Raw genomic sequence first — 16,401 nt, 5'->3', positions numbered from 1 at the left:
CTCTTCCCTGCTAGCCTTTCATTTCTTGGTGGATTCATGATGACATTTGGTTTATGGAATTTGTTGTACAATAGCTGTTGATACACAAACATTCAAGTTCTGAGGGCTGGAGAAGCTGTATGCTCAGCTGTTGTAACAGGATATCACACAAACAGAATGCTACATGGTCAACACACACAAAATGCCTAAGGAACTCAGCTGCTCAGGTAGCATCTATGGAAGAGAATAAACAGTCAATTTTTCAGGCCAAGATCCTTCATCAGAACTGGAAAGGAAAAGGGCAGGTCAGAATAGGAAGGTAGGGGAATGAGTACACACTTGTAGGTGATAGGTGGGACCAGGTGAGAGGGAAGGTGGGTGGCTGGGAGAGTGGGGGTGAAGTAAGAAGCTGGTAGGTGATAGGTGGGACCAGGTGAGAGGGAAGGTGGGTGGCTGGGAGAGTGGGGGTGAAGTAAGAAGCTGGTAGGTGATAGGTGGGACCAGATGAGAGGGAAGGTGGGTGGCTGGGAGAGTGGGGGTGAAGTAAGAAGCTGGTAGGTGATAGGTGGGACCAGGTGAGAGGGAAGGTGGGTGGCTGGGAGAGTGGGGGTGAAGTAAGAAGCTGGTAGGTGATAGGTGGGACCAGGTGAGAGGGAAGGTGGGTGGCTGGGAGAGTGGGGGTGAAGTAAGAAGCTGGTAGGTGATAGGTGGGACCAGGTGAGAGGGAAGGTGGGTGGCTGGGAGAGTGGGGGTGAAGTAAGAAGCTGTTAGGTGATAGGTGGGACCAGGTGAGAGGGAAGGTGGGTGGCTGGGAGAGTGGGAGTGAAGTAAGAAGCTGGTAGGTGATAGGTGGGACCAGGTGAGAATAAAGGTGGGTGGCTGGGAGAGTGAGGGTGAACTGGAAGGGATGGGTGAAAGAGGTGGATGAAGGTATGTAATAGGAGAGGACAGCTGACCTTGGAAGAAAAGGTTAGACGAGGGGAACCAGAGAGAGATGTTGGACAGGTGAGGGGTGAGAGGGCAACCAGAATGAGGAATGGAAAAAGAGAGAGAATGGGGAGAAGGAGAAATTATCAGAAGTTCCAGAAAAGGCTTCAAATATTTAAATTCAGGTTATATTGTCTGTTGATCGCCACAACTTTGCTGCATTAAATGTCTTCGGTCTCTTCATTTCATTGGTATGTGTGTGTCTTATTCAAGTTTTAAAATTATATTAGGATTACCTGTGGTATTAACGCTGACCCCAGGGTCTTAATTCTTCTTTCTTACAATTAAGGTCTTTCCTCAAATAGTTCCTGGAGCTGGAGGCATTATTGGACTGGAAGCCTTTAGTTCCAAGAGATCAGGGTGACAAATGACTGAGACACTGCACATGGGAGCATTGTTGGTTGATCTCTGATTTACATGGGGGGGTGGGGGGGGGGGGGAGAGGAGCATTGGAATGGTCAGATTTCTCACAAAGATTTCATTGAGCTGAGTTACGTGGAAATGCTACCGATGCATAAATAACACTGAACAACACAATTTTTCAGAAGTGTTGCTTCCTCAGAATTTTTTTTGGTTTATGATAGACTGCTTGAAGATGAACACCAATAAAATTTCAGAATACTTGTATCGCATAGGAATTTGGAGAAACAACAAATTAACTTGTATTGAATATAATGTGTTTAATTGCATAATGGTGCTGATGCTTTGCAATAGTTCAACTAAGTTAAAAATATTTTGTTAATGATTTTCATTTGTACTCAGTGTCTGAGGCTTTTCGCTTAAGTGTCCAACAATAATTCGCTAGCACTGATGGATTCCAGTTGCCCTGGTACCATTTCTCCATGACCGCAATGTCCTGGTGAAACCTTTCACCATGCTCGTCACTAACAGCACCAAGATTTGCAGGGAAAAGATCTAAATGGGAATGCAGAAAATGAATCTTTAGTGACATGTTGGATTTCATGGTTTTATATGCTTGAAGCTTGCTTTCAACCAGCTGCATGTAGTTTGGTGCTCTGTAGATGCCGAGAACAATTTCAACAACTTCCTTGAATGCTTTCCATGTGATTTTCTCCAGTCCCACGAGAAATTCTTCAAATTGCCTGTCATTGATGACCTGTTTGATTTGTGCACCAACAAAAATGCTTTCCTTAATCTCGGCAAGAGCCCGTCTCCTCTCTCCACTCACAGTTTTGACCCGAAGCATCAACAATATTGATAATTCTTTCCTCCACAGATGCTACTCAACTCTCCGAGTTCTTCCTGCCAACCATTTGTTGATCAAGTGATGTCACCAACGCAGTCAAGCAGTACACGTTTGTCTGCAGTGTTCAGTTTGTCAACATAACTGCTCTGTTCCAGATCTTGGAACCAAAGGACAAAATTCCAAAATGACTGACCTGATATCAAACAGGGTAGACAGCCAATTGATGTCAATTAAGTCAGCATTAGACTGAAAATGGCATCAAAAGGTCTGGTGAAGCAGAGGTCAATGGATATCAAGAAAAGTGATGCCAATTGTTTGAGTCATATGGCCCACAAAAGAAGATAGAACATAGAATAGTACAGCACATTACAGGCCCTTTGGCCCACAATGTTGTGCCGACCCTCAAACCCTGCCTCCCAAATAACCCCCCACCTTAAATTCCTCCATCATTCAAGGAAGATGGTTGAGGTTGTTAGAGGTCAGTCATTTTCCACCCACCCCCCACCCCCTTCACCCCAGGGTATCATTGTAGGAGATCCTCCGAGCAGCATGCTAGTCTTGACAAGCTCACTGCTTTATTAACGAGATAGTCATTGGTGACTGTATGATATTCAGTTCCATTTTATATATGTAATCTTTTAGCACTAAATGCATTATACTGCTGATGCAAAGTTAACTTTCATGACATTTGCCAGTGATAGTTATAACCATATAACATATAACCATATAATAATTACAGCATGGAAAAAGGCCATCTCGGCCCTTCTAGTCCGTGCCAAATTCTTACTCTCACCTAGTCCCACCGACCTGCACTCAGCACATAACCCTCCATTCCTTTCCTGTCCATAAACCTATCCAATTTTTTTTAAATGACAGTAATGAACCTGCCTCTTCCACTTCTACCGGAAGCTCATTCCACACAGCTACCACTCTCTGAGTAAAGAAATTCCCCCTTTCCCCAAAACTTTTGCCCCCTAACTCTCAACTCATTTCCTCTTGTTTGAATCTCCCCTACTCTCAATGGAAAAAGCCTATCCATGTCAACTCTATCTATCGCCCTCATGATTTTAAGTATCTTTATCAAGTCCCCCTCAACCTTCTAAGCTCCAAACTTGTTCAATCTTTCCCTGTAACTTAGGTGCTGAAACCCAGGTAACATTCTAGTAAATCTCCTCTGTACTCTCTCTATTTTGTTGACATCTTTCCTATAATTCAGAAAGATGTCAACAAAATAATAACTGAGATTTATATTACTTATATAAGTACTATCATATATTTATTATATTACTTATTATTTGCATTAAATCTGATTCTGATAAGTGACAGTAATACTTGCACCATAGAAGTGCAAGGTAAAGTGAATCAGAATGAGACATCAACCTGAAACATGCCACTGTCCATTTCCCTCCGTAGAAGTTACCTGGCCCCTGAGTTCCTCCAGAATCTTTCTGAAATGTAATGTAAATATCATTTCAAATAAAAGCGAGCGTTAACTTCCAGCCCCTCATTAAAAATTATCAAACCCCGAACTATTAATATTCTGGAGGTCACCATGTAGCAGAATGGAACCATTATGTAAATACAGTGGCGAAAATAGCTGATGGCAGGCTTGGCATCCTGCACTGACGTCCCAAATACTTGTCACACGGCACACAGGGTTTACAAGGCACAAGTTGGGTGGGGAATGTACCTCTCCTCGACAGTGAGAACAAAGCAGCTCACTAGCTTGGCATCCCATCCACCATCATTCTCTATACGATAGCAGTGTGTCATCTACAAAAGGAATAAGATTTTTAAAATGGCTGCCTTTCTAATCGATGCATTGCAAACTGGGTCATCGCTGGTTCTGTCCTGGGTGATGTGCGGCGGTTATTGAATGCATCATCCCGGCGAGCCGGGCATTGCACAGGTGGGCTGCAGGACCGCACAGTGACCGATCACTCTGCAGCCCCCGAGATCTCCGGGTGATTGGCAGCTCCCGCCCCGCCCCTTGTGACGTAACAGTCACATGAGTGCGTGGTGGCCCGGCCGGCTGGCATCGAGCTGTCTGTCTGAAAGGGGAATCGGGTTTTTATTCCGTCGCCATGAGTCCTGTCGTCTGCTACCGCCTCTTGACACCTTTGCTCCTGCTCGGTAAGATACGCAGGCGCTCGAAGCCGCTTTTCGGCTTCGTGTAGCCGACGGGCCGCGTTTATCGGCGATGCCTGCGGTATTGGCGGAAGGCGATCACTCGCTGGGGGAGGGGAGGGAGGCGAATGGCCGGGAGCCGGGTGGTGGGGAGGGGGAGGGGGAGGGGGTGGGGTGGGTTAGGAAGAATAGAGAACGAAAGAGGGAGGGGGAGAAAGAGAAAAATATTTTTAAAACAGTCACGTGTTCGTCCATCACGTGAGGTGTGGAATGATCGAGAACTGTGAGGGAACAACTGACGTCATTTGAGGTCTGGGGGTGGGTAAAGGATGGCACTGTTATGAGAGGGGTTGATGGACCCTGGGTCATGGAAGGAGGGGTAGGGATCGTCCACACTCTTCCTTTGTCGTGAAAGGAGTACAGTACAACACCCCCCCCCCCATGCGCGTCATGGAGGCAGGGGTACAGAACACCCTCAAACTGTGTTATGAAGGGAAGAGGAGAAGTCAGACACCACCCTTGTCATGCAGGGAGAGGTAGAGAACATGGAGGGAAGAACTGGATCACCTGGCCTCTGTGTCATGGAAGGAGGGGCTGGATTCTTCTCACCCCCGCCCACTGTAGTCCCCAGTGTTATGCAGGGATAGGATGTGATGTTAGGAGGGACATAGTCCCTGGCACAACTTGCCCCCTGTCCCTCCAAGGGTCGTGGAAGGAGTGTGCAGAACAACTATAATAAATTCACAACTTTTAAACTCTGACCAATGAAGGCAAGCATGCTACATGCATTTTCTGGCACCCTCAATTTGTGCTGCCTCTTCCGTCTGCACATATCATTTTTCGTAAGTGTTCTGCTGTTTACTGTGCATTGACCTCCCAAATTATACCTCCAATCCTTGTGTCACTTGGTAATCAGACCAGTACATTTCATCCATTAGGATTCATTCCAAATAAGAGTTCATCATGCAGATCTTTGTGGAACATTTCTAATCACAGTCCTCCTGTCAGATAAATATACTTTAATCACTGCTGTGTTCTATAAAATAGCCAATATTGGATCTAGTTTTCCGTTTCAATGTAGATTCTTCATGATTTAGTCTTCTGTAGCAGTTTATAGTGAGGGACCTTGTCAATGCTTTCCTAAAGTCTGTGTAAACATCCGTTGTCATACCTTCAATTATCTCTGTTATTTCCTCAAAAAAACGCAAATTTGAGAGACAGGACTTCCCCTGCATAAAATCATGCTGACTGCCACCAGTAAGTCCACAAATTTCAAAATGTAAGTGTCCCTAAAAATTTTTCAGTGATTTCCGTATGTTTCAGTTGTAAGGCTCACTGTCCTGTAGTTTCTTGGTAATAAGGAAAGACCAAAAGAACAGTATTTGCTATTCTTAGTTTCTGGCACCTTGCCTTGGAAAAAACAGGTCTTCGTCAAGGCAGTAGCTGTCTCTTTCCTTGCTTCTCAGCATCCTGATAAATTCAATCAATCACTGAGGACTTACTCCTTTAATGTTTTTTTGGGGGTGGGGAACAATATCACCATTTCCTTAATTTCAACATGACCTAGAATATCAACATAATCATCCATGTCCTTTGCCTTGGTGAACACTGTTGCAAGAGTCTCATAAGGACCTCACCCACTTCACCAGGCTCCAGACATAAATTCTCTCCTTTGTCCTTAAATGGATCACCCCTTTCTTTAGCTACCCTCATGCTCCTAATAAACATATAAAATGCTTTGGAATTCTCCTTAATCCTACTTTCCAAGGACTTTTCATGGCCCCTTTTAGCCCACTATCTTTCTTATTCAATTTCTCATCTCCTTCATAGATATTTCAGCTTCCTAACCCTTACATATGCTCTCTTATTTTTGACTAAGGTTCTTGAACCTTACCTTTCATCCTCACATGCTGGTACCAAATTCTTAATTAATTTGCCTTTAAAAGACTAGTATACCAGACAAGCTGACCCAAATCTACTTTCTCTAGTTTTTGTTTAATACTGTTAATAATAGCCTTTCCCCAAATTTAGTGCTTTCATCGAGTCTTACCCTTAGTGATCTTAAAACTTGGGAGAATTGTGTTCACTGTTTTCATAAAGTTCCCCTACTGAAACTTGGATCAACTAGCAAGGCTCATTTCCCAACATAAGATCTAGTATATCCTCTTCCCTATTTGGTCCATCAGCATATTGTTTCAAGAAACACTCCTGGGTGCACCTAACAAATTCTGCTCCCTCTAAGCACATGACTACAAGGCAGTATTGATCTGTTTTGAATGACAGTCTGCATAGCTTTCTGGGGTCGAGAATTAATTTTCTCTGTATCTAGCTGGTAAAGCCTTTGTATATTTCAATGAGATGGTTCATTTTTCCAAACATCGTACAATATAAAGTCTCACTGCGCACCAAAAACTGGCCTAGAATCAGTTTGGCAGATTGTTTTCGTCTGAGCTCTTAAGAGAAGGGAATCCATCAGGGAGGAGGTAAATAAACCTGAAGACCAATGCTTAACATTTTAAGAATAGGTTCTTCATCCTCCTGTCAGAACTCTGAAAGGTCCATGAACCCATGCATACTATCTCACATTCCTATTTTGCACAATCATAATTTTTGTCTTGCACCATACTACTGCCATAAAACAACAAGTTTCAAAACATATTTCTGTAATAATAGGCCTGAATCTGATTTCTGAAGAGTTCTTTTAAACCTGTTGCCATCTGAGCCTGAAAGGAAGTGAAGGTAAACAATCGTGATAATCTGAGCTGGACTATGTGATACTCCAGCTCTTATTCCCCACCATTTCCCTCCTCCTCTCCCCTTTTTGACTGTCTTGGTCAAAATTAATTTCATTTACAAGATCTGATATTAGCAAAACTATTGTTAACATCTAAGTGAAATGCACAACCGTTGACTTGAAGTAAAGTTAGTCTTGGCCAATGTTGAGAGAAAATGTTGTAGAACAAAATACAGCATAAAGGTCATATGTGACAGATGTTTAGCCTCACACCCGTGAATCTGAAAGATCATGATGCTGTTATTAAGACTGGACTTCTGCAAAATATGAACTTGCAGAACAATAATAATGAAACTAAAATTTAAAAATTCTTCTGAGTACTATGTTTTGTGATTCTGTTTTAAAAAAAAGTATTGATATGAATATATAAAGTTGAAAGAGGTCTTCCTAAATGAAAATTGTAAAGCTTATGGAGAAATTGCTAAATAACATACATGATTGTAAATATTACTTAAGGAATAAATAAATCTCTAGTTTAAATTTGGATAAATTTAATTTCTGTTAGTGTTATAAATGCTTCAATATATTATTAAATATTAATATTAGACTATCTTCAGCTTCCTGTATACCTGTTTAGGTGCTAGTAGGGTGGATCAATGTGCTTCTAAACTAAGATTTTATTCATTTTTAAAAATTTAACTTAACAGTTCTGCATATATCACTTTGGAAAAGTTCAATATTCAGGTTTGCCTTGATGCAATTTATTTGAGTGTTTCAGTTCTCTTGTGGAAGTGAGACTTGTTTACCAAATAGTCATTTTAGGAGTGAAGTTCCTGTTGCCTTTTATAATCTTGTGCAAAATTTACAGAATGTCATCTCATGTTTAGTAAAACTAGATCTCAAGTAGAGAGGTAGAACATGGATCTCAAGTGCATTTTCTTTGATTATGAAATGTTTACTCTACTTCTCTTTCCATATATATGACCTGACTGTTAAGTGATTCAATTTCATTTTCTGTTTTTATTTCAGATTTCCAGCATCTGTTGTGTTTTTTTTTGTATTTACATTTATTACAACAGTCTAACATGTGCAGTGACTCAGCTGTACATGCTTTCTTACTAACCAGCAAGACTTGCCTTGTATACTGGTATTACAGTGCTGGCTGGCTCAGTCCATGTTCAAGTTTAATATCATTCAGCTATATATGAATAAGGCCAAACGAATCCAGGGCTAAGGTATGAAACACATTATCAACAACACACAGCACACTGCACATAGCACAAATAGATTTCAGAATAACAGTCACAAAGAAAAAAATATATAGCCCAAGACCCTGAGTGCCCAGCTTGTTCTTCCAGCAAGTGAGTGCTAGAGGGCAGCAGTGACAGGAGGGTTCAGCCCCCAACCCAGAATATATTCTAGCACGCCTTCAGAGGCCTCTCCCACATCGCCTTAGTGTCTCCACCTCTGGGCGAGTGCAACAGGCAGCCCCACAACCTAGGCCTAGACCTGGTGCCATCTGAGGCAGTGTAGCTTCCCCCTCCACCTCCCATCAGTCTTAGTGAACCAAACTTAGTGTCTACATTACCAATGTCCAACAGGGTCTTGCGATCACAATAAAAACATCCAAGACACTACAGCTCAACCGGATCTCCTTTGACATAATCAGATGATGTGAGTATGGGTAGTGGTCCAGAAGAAACCTGGGCTACAAAAAAAAGCAACACACTAAGCCAGCACTTGATGTTTAGCAAGTTTATTATTATTAGAGATTTAGCATGGTAACCGGCCCTTCCAGCCCTGTGAGCCCACACCACCTAATTATACCCATGTGAACAATTAACATTCTAACCGTACTCTATAGAATGTGGGAAGAAACTCATATGGTTACAAGAAGAACATAACAAACTCCTTACAGAGAGCAGTGGAATTGAACCTGGGTCATTGGTGCTGTAATAGCGTGATACTAACTGCTAAGCTATTGTGCCATGCATTTGAGAAAATATTCAGAAAGTTAATACAGTGGACCCTGGTTAACTGGGACACAATGGGACCAGAAAATTTTGGCCCTATTAAGCAGCTGCTCCAATTAACTAAATGTCATGGAAATAGTTAAAAATGTATTAAAAAAGACAAACTACCATTTAACTGAGTAACAAATTATGTATTTAAATGAAATACTGAACAAATTAGAACACAATCAATATTACTACATTACTATAAAACTGTGTATTTGTTTGTAATAGTTACCAGTGGAGGAGTTCTTCAAGAATAAGCAAAATCGGGGCAGCTTCCTAGTGCAGATAGTGGATTGCCTTCCTGCATGAAGTAATGTCATAATCCAACAATAAATTTCCTGGCATCCTGTTTAGTCACTAGCTCAGGTTCAGTTGTGTCATCTTCATTATTTTCCTCATCTTAAAATTCCCCACTTGGTGTCTTAACACAGTGCTTTCAACAATTGCATCCCTCAAATCTTCATTTTCATTGTAACATTCAAAATGATTGTCAATACCATAAAATTCCTCATAGTTTCTAACTTGTCAAAGATGTGAAATTGTTTCAGTTTTACTGCTGACGGTTTTCGGCATCTCCAAGCCTGAATGCATGAAACCGCAGTGAGCAAAACAGTTCTGAATTATCTTGCTGCTTGTATCTCACCATCTATCACTGACAAACTAAAAGGTTAACCATTGCACTTCCTTGACTATTGAAAATGGTGTCAGTTGATTTTTCTTCAATTGTTTCAAGAATGTGGTTCACCAACTTTTTGCAATACAATGTCTTTAAACGTTTTATGATTCCCTTATACATTGGCTTCACCAAGGATATTGGCAGGAAGAAGTTCCAGCTGGATGTCTCAAACATTCTACATCAGGGTGTGCTGCACAATTGTCAACAAGCAGAAGAATTTTGCTTGATTTCTGCTGTACCTCCATATCCTAACCCTAAGTCATCCATGCATTTCTATTAGCATAGTATTCATTTGGTAAACTATCCATTCTTAACCCTTAAAAGCATAGGGTTTTAATGCTTTTCCCAATAACCAACAATTTCTTTTTTTTTAAATCAGTTCCTGATGTATTTGAACAACACGACAGTTATGCGATCCTTTGCTTTTTTTGAACTTGGTAGTATGTGTTTGTAGCAGAGGGAACTGTCTGGTGTGGCACAATTTTTTTTAAAAACCTGCTACATCGACATTGTAGTTATCTGCAAATTTTTGAAGCAAGTCAGGGAGTCTTGTATAATTCCACGTTTCTGCACTTAAACACTTACCTTTCTTGCAGTGTGTTTTCCTGAATTTAATGTGCTTATATTTCCATTGAGACAACCATATAACAATTACAGCATGGAAACAGGACATCTTGGCCCTTCTAGTCCGTGCCGAACGCTTAATCTCACCTAAACCCACTGACCTGCACTCAGCCCATAACCCTCCATTCCTTTCCTGTCCATATACCTATCCAATTTTGCTTTAAATGACAATACCGAACCTGCCTCTACCACTTCTACTGGAAGCTCGTTCCACTCAGCTACCACTCTGAGTAAAGAAATTCCCCCTCATGTTACCTTTAAATTTTTGCCCCCAACTCTCAACTCGTCTCCTCTTGTTTGAATCTCCCCTACTCTCAATGGAAAATGCCTATCCACGTCAACTCTATATATCCCCCTCATAATTTTAAATACCTCTACCAAGTCCCCCCTCAACCTCCTATGCTCCAAAGAATAAAGACCTAACTTGTTCAATCTTTCCCTATAACTTAGGTGCTGAAACCCAGGTAACATTCTAGTAAATCTTCTCTGTACTCTCTCTATTTTGTTGACATCTTTCCTATAATTCAATGACCAGAACTGTACACAATACTCCAAATTCAGCCTTACCAATGCCTTGTACAATTTTAACATTACATCCCAACTCCTATACTCAATGCTCTGATTTTAACCAACCACCTGTTGTTTTAAAATGTCACGACCCAGCTTCTTAGTTATCTCCTGACTTTTTTTTAACATTGGTCCACAGACACGTACACCTCATCCAGATAAGTGGTGAACCATTGATTGAGGGTCTCTTCAACATCTGGGTTCTTACCTTAACACTTTTGTTTTTGTGATGTTTCTTGATGATGAGTGGTGTTAGGCACATGGCTTTTAATTTAGTCCAGTAGGGTAATTTTTTCAGTTAGTGTCACATCTTTTTGTGGCTTCTTGGCAAGAGTTCAAAAATATTTTAAAGTCAAAATAAAAAAAACAAAATTATCAAAAATCACTGCTCTTTAAGTCGGTGTCCATCAGCCCAGATGGATAACATAGCACAAGCACACACAACTGACGCAACTATTCATTCTAAGCACGATGTACACAAGTGCACATGATGACCATGTGCAACCCCCAATTAAGTTGTGTAGTGTCCCAAGTAAATGAAGGCAATTTGGGCTATTTTTACGATTTGTTTTTGTTATTTAAGAGTTGACCCAATTAAGTAGCCGTCTCAATTAACTGGAATGCACTGTATTTTTTTAAAAAATTTAAGCTTAAACATTTTAATGATAGAATATTTAAATACGTGAGTAATTTAAACATTAAGCAGTGTCTTGTAGCTGTTTCCATCCATTGAAATGAACAGTTTCTACCACTCTTGTGGTCTTCCACTATAAGTGATAAGGAACTGGGACAATTTTAGTGGAACAGTGTCAGAACATATTCTGAGAACAATGGTTAACCATTGACTGCATCTTTGGCATGATTGTTCGGAGTTGCTTGTAGTTACACAAGCAAGAACAAGTGTTTTCCAATCAAAAGCCAGGCTCTTCAAGCACTAATTTTAGGAAAACATCAGTAGTGTAGTTGTTCTTCAGAAAAGGACATGGAGTTAAATACAGGTTGACTGAATTTTTAACCAGTCCAAAGCTTGTATGTTCTAGAGCAAACATGATCCTGTCTATCACAAGACTACTTGTTTATCTGTTTTATCTAGCACTTTGGTGTTGTAACACTCATCTGTGGATTCGTTACCTCCGGACTTGTTTTTCTGGTGCTTTGCATATTTACTCTCTGACCACTACCAGAGACAAACTGGAATTTGCAAAGAAGTCTGTTGTCTAGTTCTTAGTTGCCAAAATTCTATTTGACTATAACTGCCCCTAATAAACCCAATAGATCCTGCAGATGCTGGAAATCTTGAGCAACACACAAAATGCTGGAGTCAGACAGCATCTACAGACAAAAATAATCAACATTTTAGACTGAGACTTTTCATTGAGACTGGAAAGGGAGGGGCCAAAAGCCAGAATAAGAAACTGGGAGAGGGAAGGAGTACACATTTGCAGATGATATGTAAAACTAGGTGAGGTGGAAGAGGTGAAGTAAGAAGCTGGAAGGTGATAGGTGGAAGGAGGTACAGGGCTGCAGAAGAAGGAATCTGATAGGAGAGGAGAGTAGACTATGAGAGAAAGGGGAAGAGGAGGGCCACCAGAGGGAGTTGTTGCCCAGGTGAGAAGAAAAAGGATAAGAGAGGAACCAGAATGGGGAAATGGAAGAAGGGGTGGGGTGGGAATAAAATTACTAAAAGTTAGAGAAATCAATGTTCAGGCTATCAGGTTGGAGACTACCCCCATCCCTCTTAATCAGTGCTCTGATGTAAAATCCTCAAACTGCTACAAATTCCCCATATCCCATATGTTGAAGCTATTTCAATGCATATCCTAGCATTTGCTGTTCTGGTGCTGTACAAATAGCCACCCCAGTTTTGCAACAGCTTTTTGAGCCCATGGTTTTCTCTCTCCTCTACTTATAAAGTCTTTAAAGCTTATGAAAACTGGGAAAAATTCCTGCCACTGTCTTTAAGGGGTTTGTACCTTCTCCCTGTGACCATGGGTTTCCCCCAACATCCAAGGTTGTATTGGTTGGTAGGTTAATTCATCATTGTAAGTTGTCCTGTAATTAGGCTTTGGTTAATTGGAGGGTTGCTTGAAGGGCTGGAAGGGCCTGTTCTTTGCTGCACCTGAATAAATAAATAAGTGCTTAAGAATAAGCTTCAAGGCCTGGGCTTCAGTACCTCCTTGTGCAATTGAATCCTTGATTTCCTCACTTGCAGACCCCAGTCAATTCGAATTGGCAACAGCATCTTCCTCACAATCTCTATCAGCACAGGTGCATCACAGTGCTATGTGCTTTGCCCCTGTTCTACTTGCTTTACACTTGTGGTTAAGCACAGCTCCAGTGTCATGTTTAAGTTTGCTGACAACACCACGCATTGACTGAATCAAAGTTAGTAACAAATCAGCATACAGGAGGAAGGATAGTGCCACAGCAGCCTCTTATTCAATGTCAGTGAGACCAAGGAGCTGATTATTGACTTCAGGAGGAGGAAACCAAAGTCATTCAGTTCTCATCAAGGGATCAAAGGTGGAGAGGGTTAGCAACTTTAAATTCCTCAGTGTTATCATTTCTGAGGACCTGTCCTGGGCCCAGCATGTAAGTGCAATTTCAAAGGAAGCACAGCAGTGCCAGCTTCTGTACAACTTTGACAAATTTCTTTAGATGTGTGGTGGAGAGTATATTGATCAGTTGCATCACAGCCTGGTATAACACACCAATGCTCTAGAACAAAGAGTCCTACAAAAAGTGGTGGATATGGCCATGTCCATCATGGGTAAAGCCATCCCCACCATTGAGTATATCTACACAGAGTGCTGTCACAGAAAAGCAGCATCCATCATCAGGGACCCCCACCACCCAGGTAGGTCATGCTGATATCTTGCTGCTATCGTCAGGAAGAAGGTACAGGAGCCTCAGGACTCCCACCACCAGGTTCAGGAACAGTTACTGCCCCTCAACCATTGTACTCTTGAATAGTGGGGATAACTTCACTCAACTTCACTTGCTTCATCACTGAACTGTTCCCACAACCTATGGACTCACTTTCAAGGACTCTTCAGCCCATTTTCTCAATATTTATTGTCGTTTAATTATTATTATTTCTTGCTTTTTGTAGTTGCACATGTACCTTGATAATAAATTTACTTTGAATTACTTGATATATTTAATTGATTTTAATAACAATTCCCTTGACATCTGTATGGGTACTACACATGTAATTGGTTATTTTGTGGAAATGATTGTTTTGTTTAAAAGATAACGTATCTTTTATTGTATCATTCATTTTCCTTTAGATTTTAAGGCATTGTTGAGTATTCCATTGTATTAATTTCTATACAGCAATGCCAGAAGTATTTTCTTCCGGTGGCTAATATTGTTCTGTTGAAATATGGAGAGAACTGGAAATACCAGGAAGCTTATGTGGAGAGAGGAATAAAGTTAATCATTCAGATCAATGACCTTTTATCAGAGCTTCACCTGAAGCATTAATTTCTGTTCCCTCTGCCTGAGAAACATCCCAATGAACTTTAATAAAAGGCCACTTTTTTAGGTGCAGTACAAGTTCTGATCAAGGTTGTTTGCATCCAAAGCATTCCTGCCTTCCCAAGGTCATTTTGGCTACTTATGTAAAAAGCCAATGTCCAGTAACCTTTTCAATTTCTATTTTCATTACAGGCATTGGCAAGCTTTTTGAATCTGGGTGTGTGGGCAGTGTGTTTTTGAAAGGCTGCAGAATTTTCAAGGAGGTTTAAAATTAGTATTTTCTTTCCATTTGTTCACAGAATATGGGTATTCTGTAAAAGGCTGGTATTTATTCTGCATTTTTAATTAACCCTGAAAGCATGGTGGTGAACAAACTGTTTTCTTGAACATTTATATTCCATTTATTGAAAGTTCTCCACAGTGCCATTGAGCTAAACTATTCTAGTAAAACTACAGCAGTATTAAGAATACCAGTGACAGTATTTCAATTTCTATGCCATGGTGCATCTTGTAAGTGATGCAAAATGTGGTCATGATGCTAACAGTGGAAGGTTGCTGGTTGGGGGTGTGATCAAATGGTTGTTTTGTCCTGAAATGTTGCTTATAGCATGCTGTTCTATCGTCTTCATTTCCTACTTTTATGATTAGAGTGAGAAATCAGTTCAGATTCATCTGCTGTTAATGACCCACATTCTGAAGTAAGAGGAGATGATCATTCAGTACAATTCACTAATGCTTTTTGTTTGCTGTGAAATAAGCTCACTATTTATTACCATGCCATCTGAAACATCCTTTATTTCACTTGTTAAATATGCACATACCTGATTTAATTCACAGTGGATATTGTTGGATTACCGAAGAAGGTTTCTTTTAAAATGGAGCCTTTTAGTACTCCTGAAAGTTAAGTTCATGGAAGTAATGACATGCAGTATTTACTGTCCCTTGGTTTCAAACTTCACTTTTTAATTAAATAACTTTCTTTATACAGGTTTTGTACAGGTAATATTGACAAAGAGATTTGAGGTGAAAGAAGCATCAAAAATATGTTTGCTGGCTGAATTCTCAGCTAACTTTTCAGTCAGATTTGAAAACATCGCTAAAAAGCAGGTAAATAATGTTATTTCTAAGTTTTGTCCCTTGTTTATGTTGGTCTTCAAGAAAGACTTGAAGTTCTTTCCTGCCATAGAACATCTACATTGATATAGCAAAATATTACTTGGGGATCAGTGAAAAATATCTTGACATTTTGAGATCAACCAGATAGTTACATTGTTAATATTTCAAAAGTACTAGGTAATAATTAACATTGAATCATGCATTTGGTTTACAGAACTGAAATATCTTTGAGCCCACTGGACTGTTTATCTATACAACACATTAGCTGAGTTCAACAGTTACTTAGCATTTCCAGGAAAATATTGACAGGTTAATATTACATTTATAAAATTAATCAACGCAAATGGGGGCTATTCTTGGCTGACTCATCAATGGTTAGTAGTGTTGTTAACTGCCTTGCATCTATGGTAAGCAAGGTCTGGGTAGTTTTCAGGGATGGAGTGTGAATTGATTAACAGATAACTAAGCAGAGTCAGTAAACAGGGCATTCCCAGTTGGCAGGCTGTGGCCAGTGGGTTATTGTAGGGATTCATGTTTGCTACCTAGCTTATTACAATTTACATCACTGATGTTGCTAAGGTGAGCAAATAACAACGATCCAAGTTTACTGATTATACAAAACAAGGAGTCCTGAAGAAGGGTCTTGGGCTGAAATGTCAACTGTTTACTCTTTTCCCATAGATGCTGCCTGGCCTACTGAGTTCCTCTAACATTTTGTGTGTGATACAAAGTGATTGTGAGAAGTGAGGAGGTAAAAGAGGCTTTAAGACAAAGTAGGCCATCATTGAGAATGTGTGAGAACATACCAAAGGAAATAAAATGTGGAAAACTGTGATGTCATACACTTCAGTGCATAAGGCAATACTTTGGATCATCATCTCGACTT

At 40.4% G+C, this 16,401-nt stretch overlaps 1 protein-coding gene across 1 annotated transcript in view; it reads left to right on the top strand.

The window, feature by feature from the left end:
• The first annotated feature begins 4,151 nt into the window (after positions 1 to 4,151).
• The window catches only part of lamp1a (lysosomal associated membrane protein 1a), a 42,983-nt gene continuing 30,733 nt past the window's right edge, over positions 4,152 to 16,401 (top strand). Inside the window, exons 1-2 of the mRNA XM_073046055.1 lie at positions 4,152 to 4,306; positions 15,388 to 15,506. Coding sequence (XP_072902156.1) covers positions 4,258 to 4,306; positions 15,388 to 15,506 — 168 coding nt within the window. The 5' untranslated portion in view covers positions 4,152 to 4,257. The remainder of the gene's footprint in view (positions 4,307 to 15,387; positions 15,507 to 16,401) is intronic.

The sequence above is a fragment of the Hemitrygon akajei genome, chromosome 5 (genome assembly GCF_048418815.1).
Source record: "Hemitrygon akajei chromosome 5, sHemAka1.3, whole genome shotgun sequence".
Taxonomy (NCBI): domain Eukaryota; kingdom Metazoa; phylum Chordata; class Chondrichthyes; order Myliobatiformes; family Dasyatidae; genus Hemitrygon; species Hemitrygon akajei.
The sequence above is the reverse complement of the archived record's forward strand: the minus strand, read 5'-3'. Positions and strand labels throughout refer to the sequence as shown.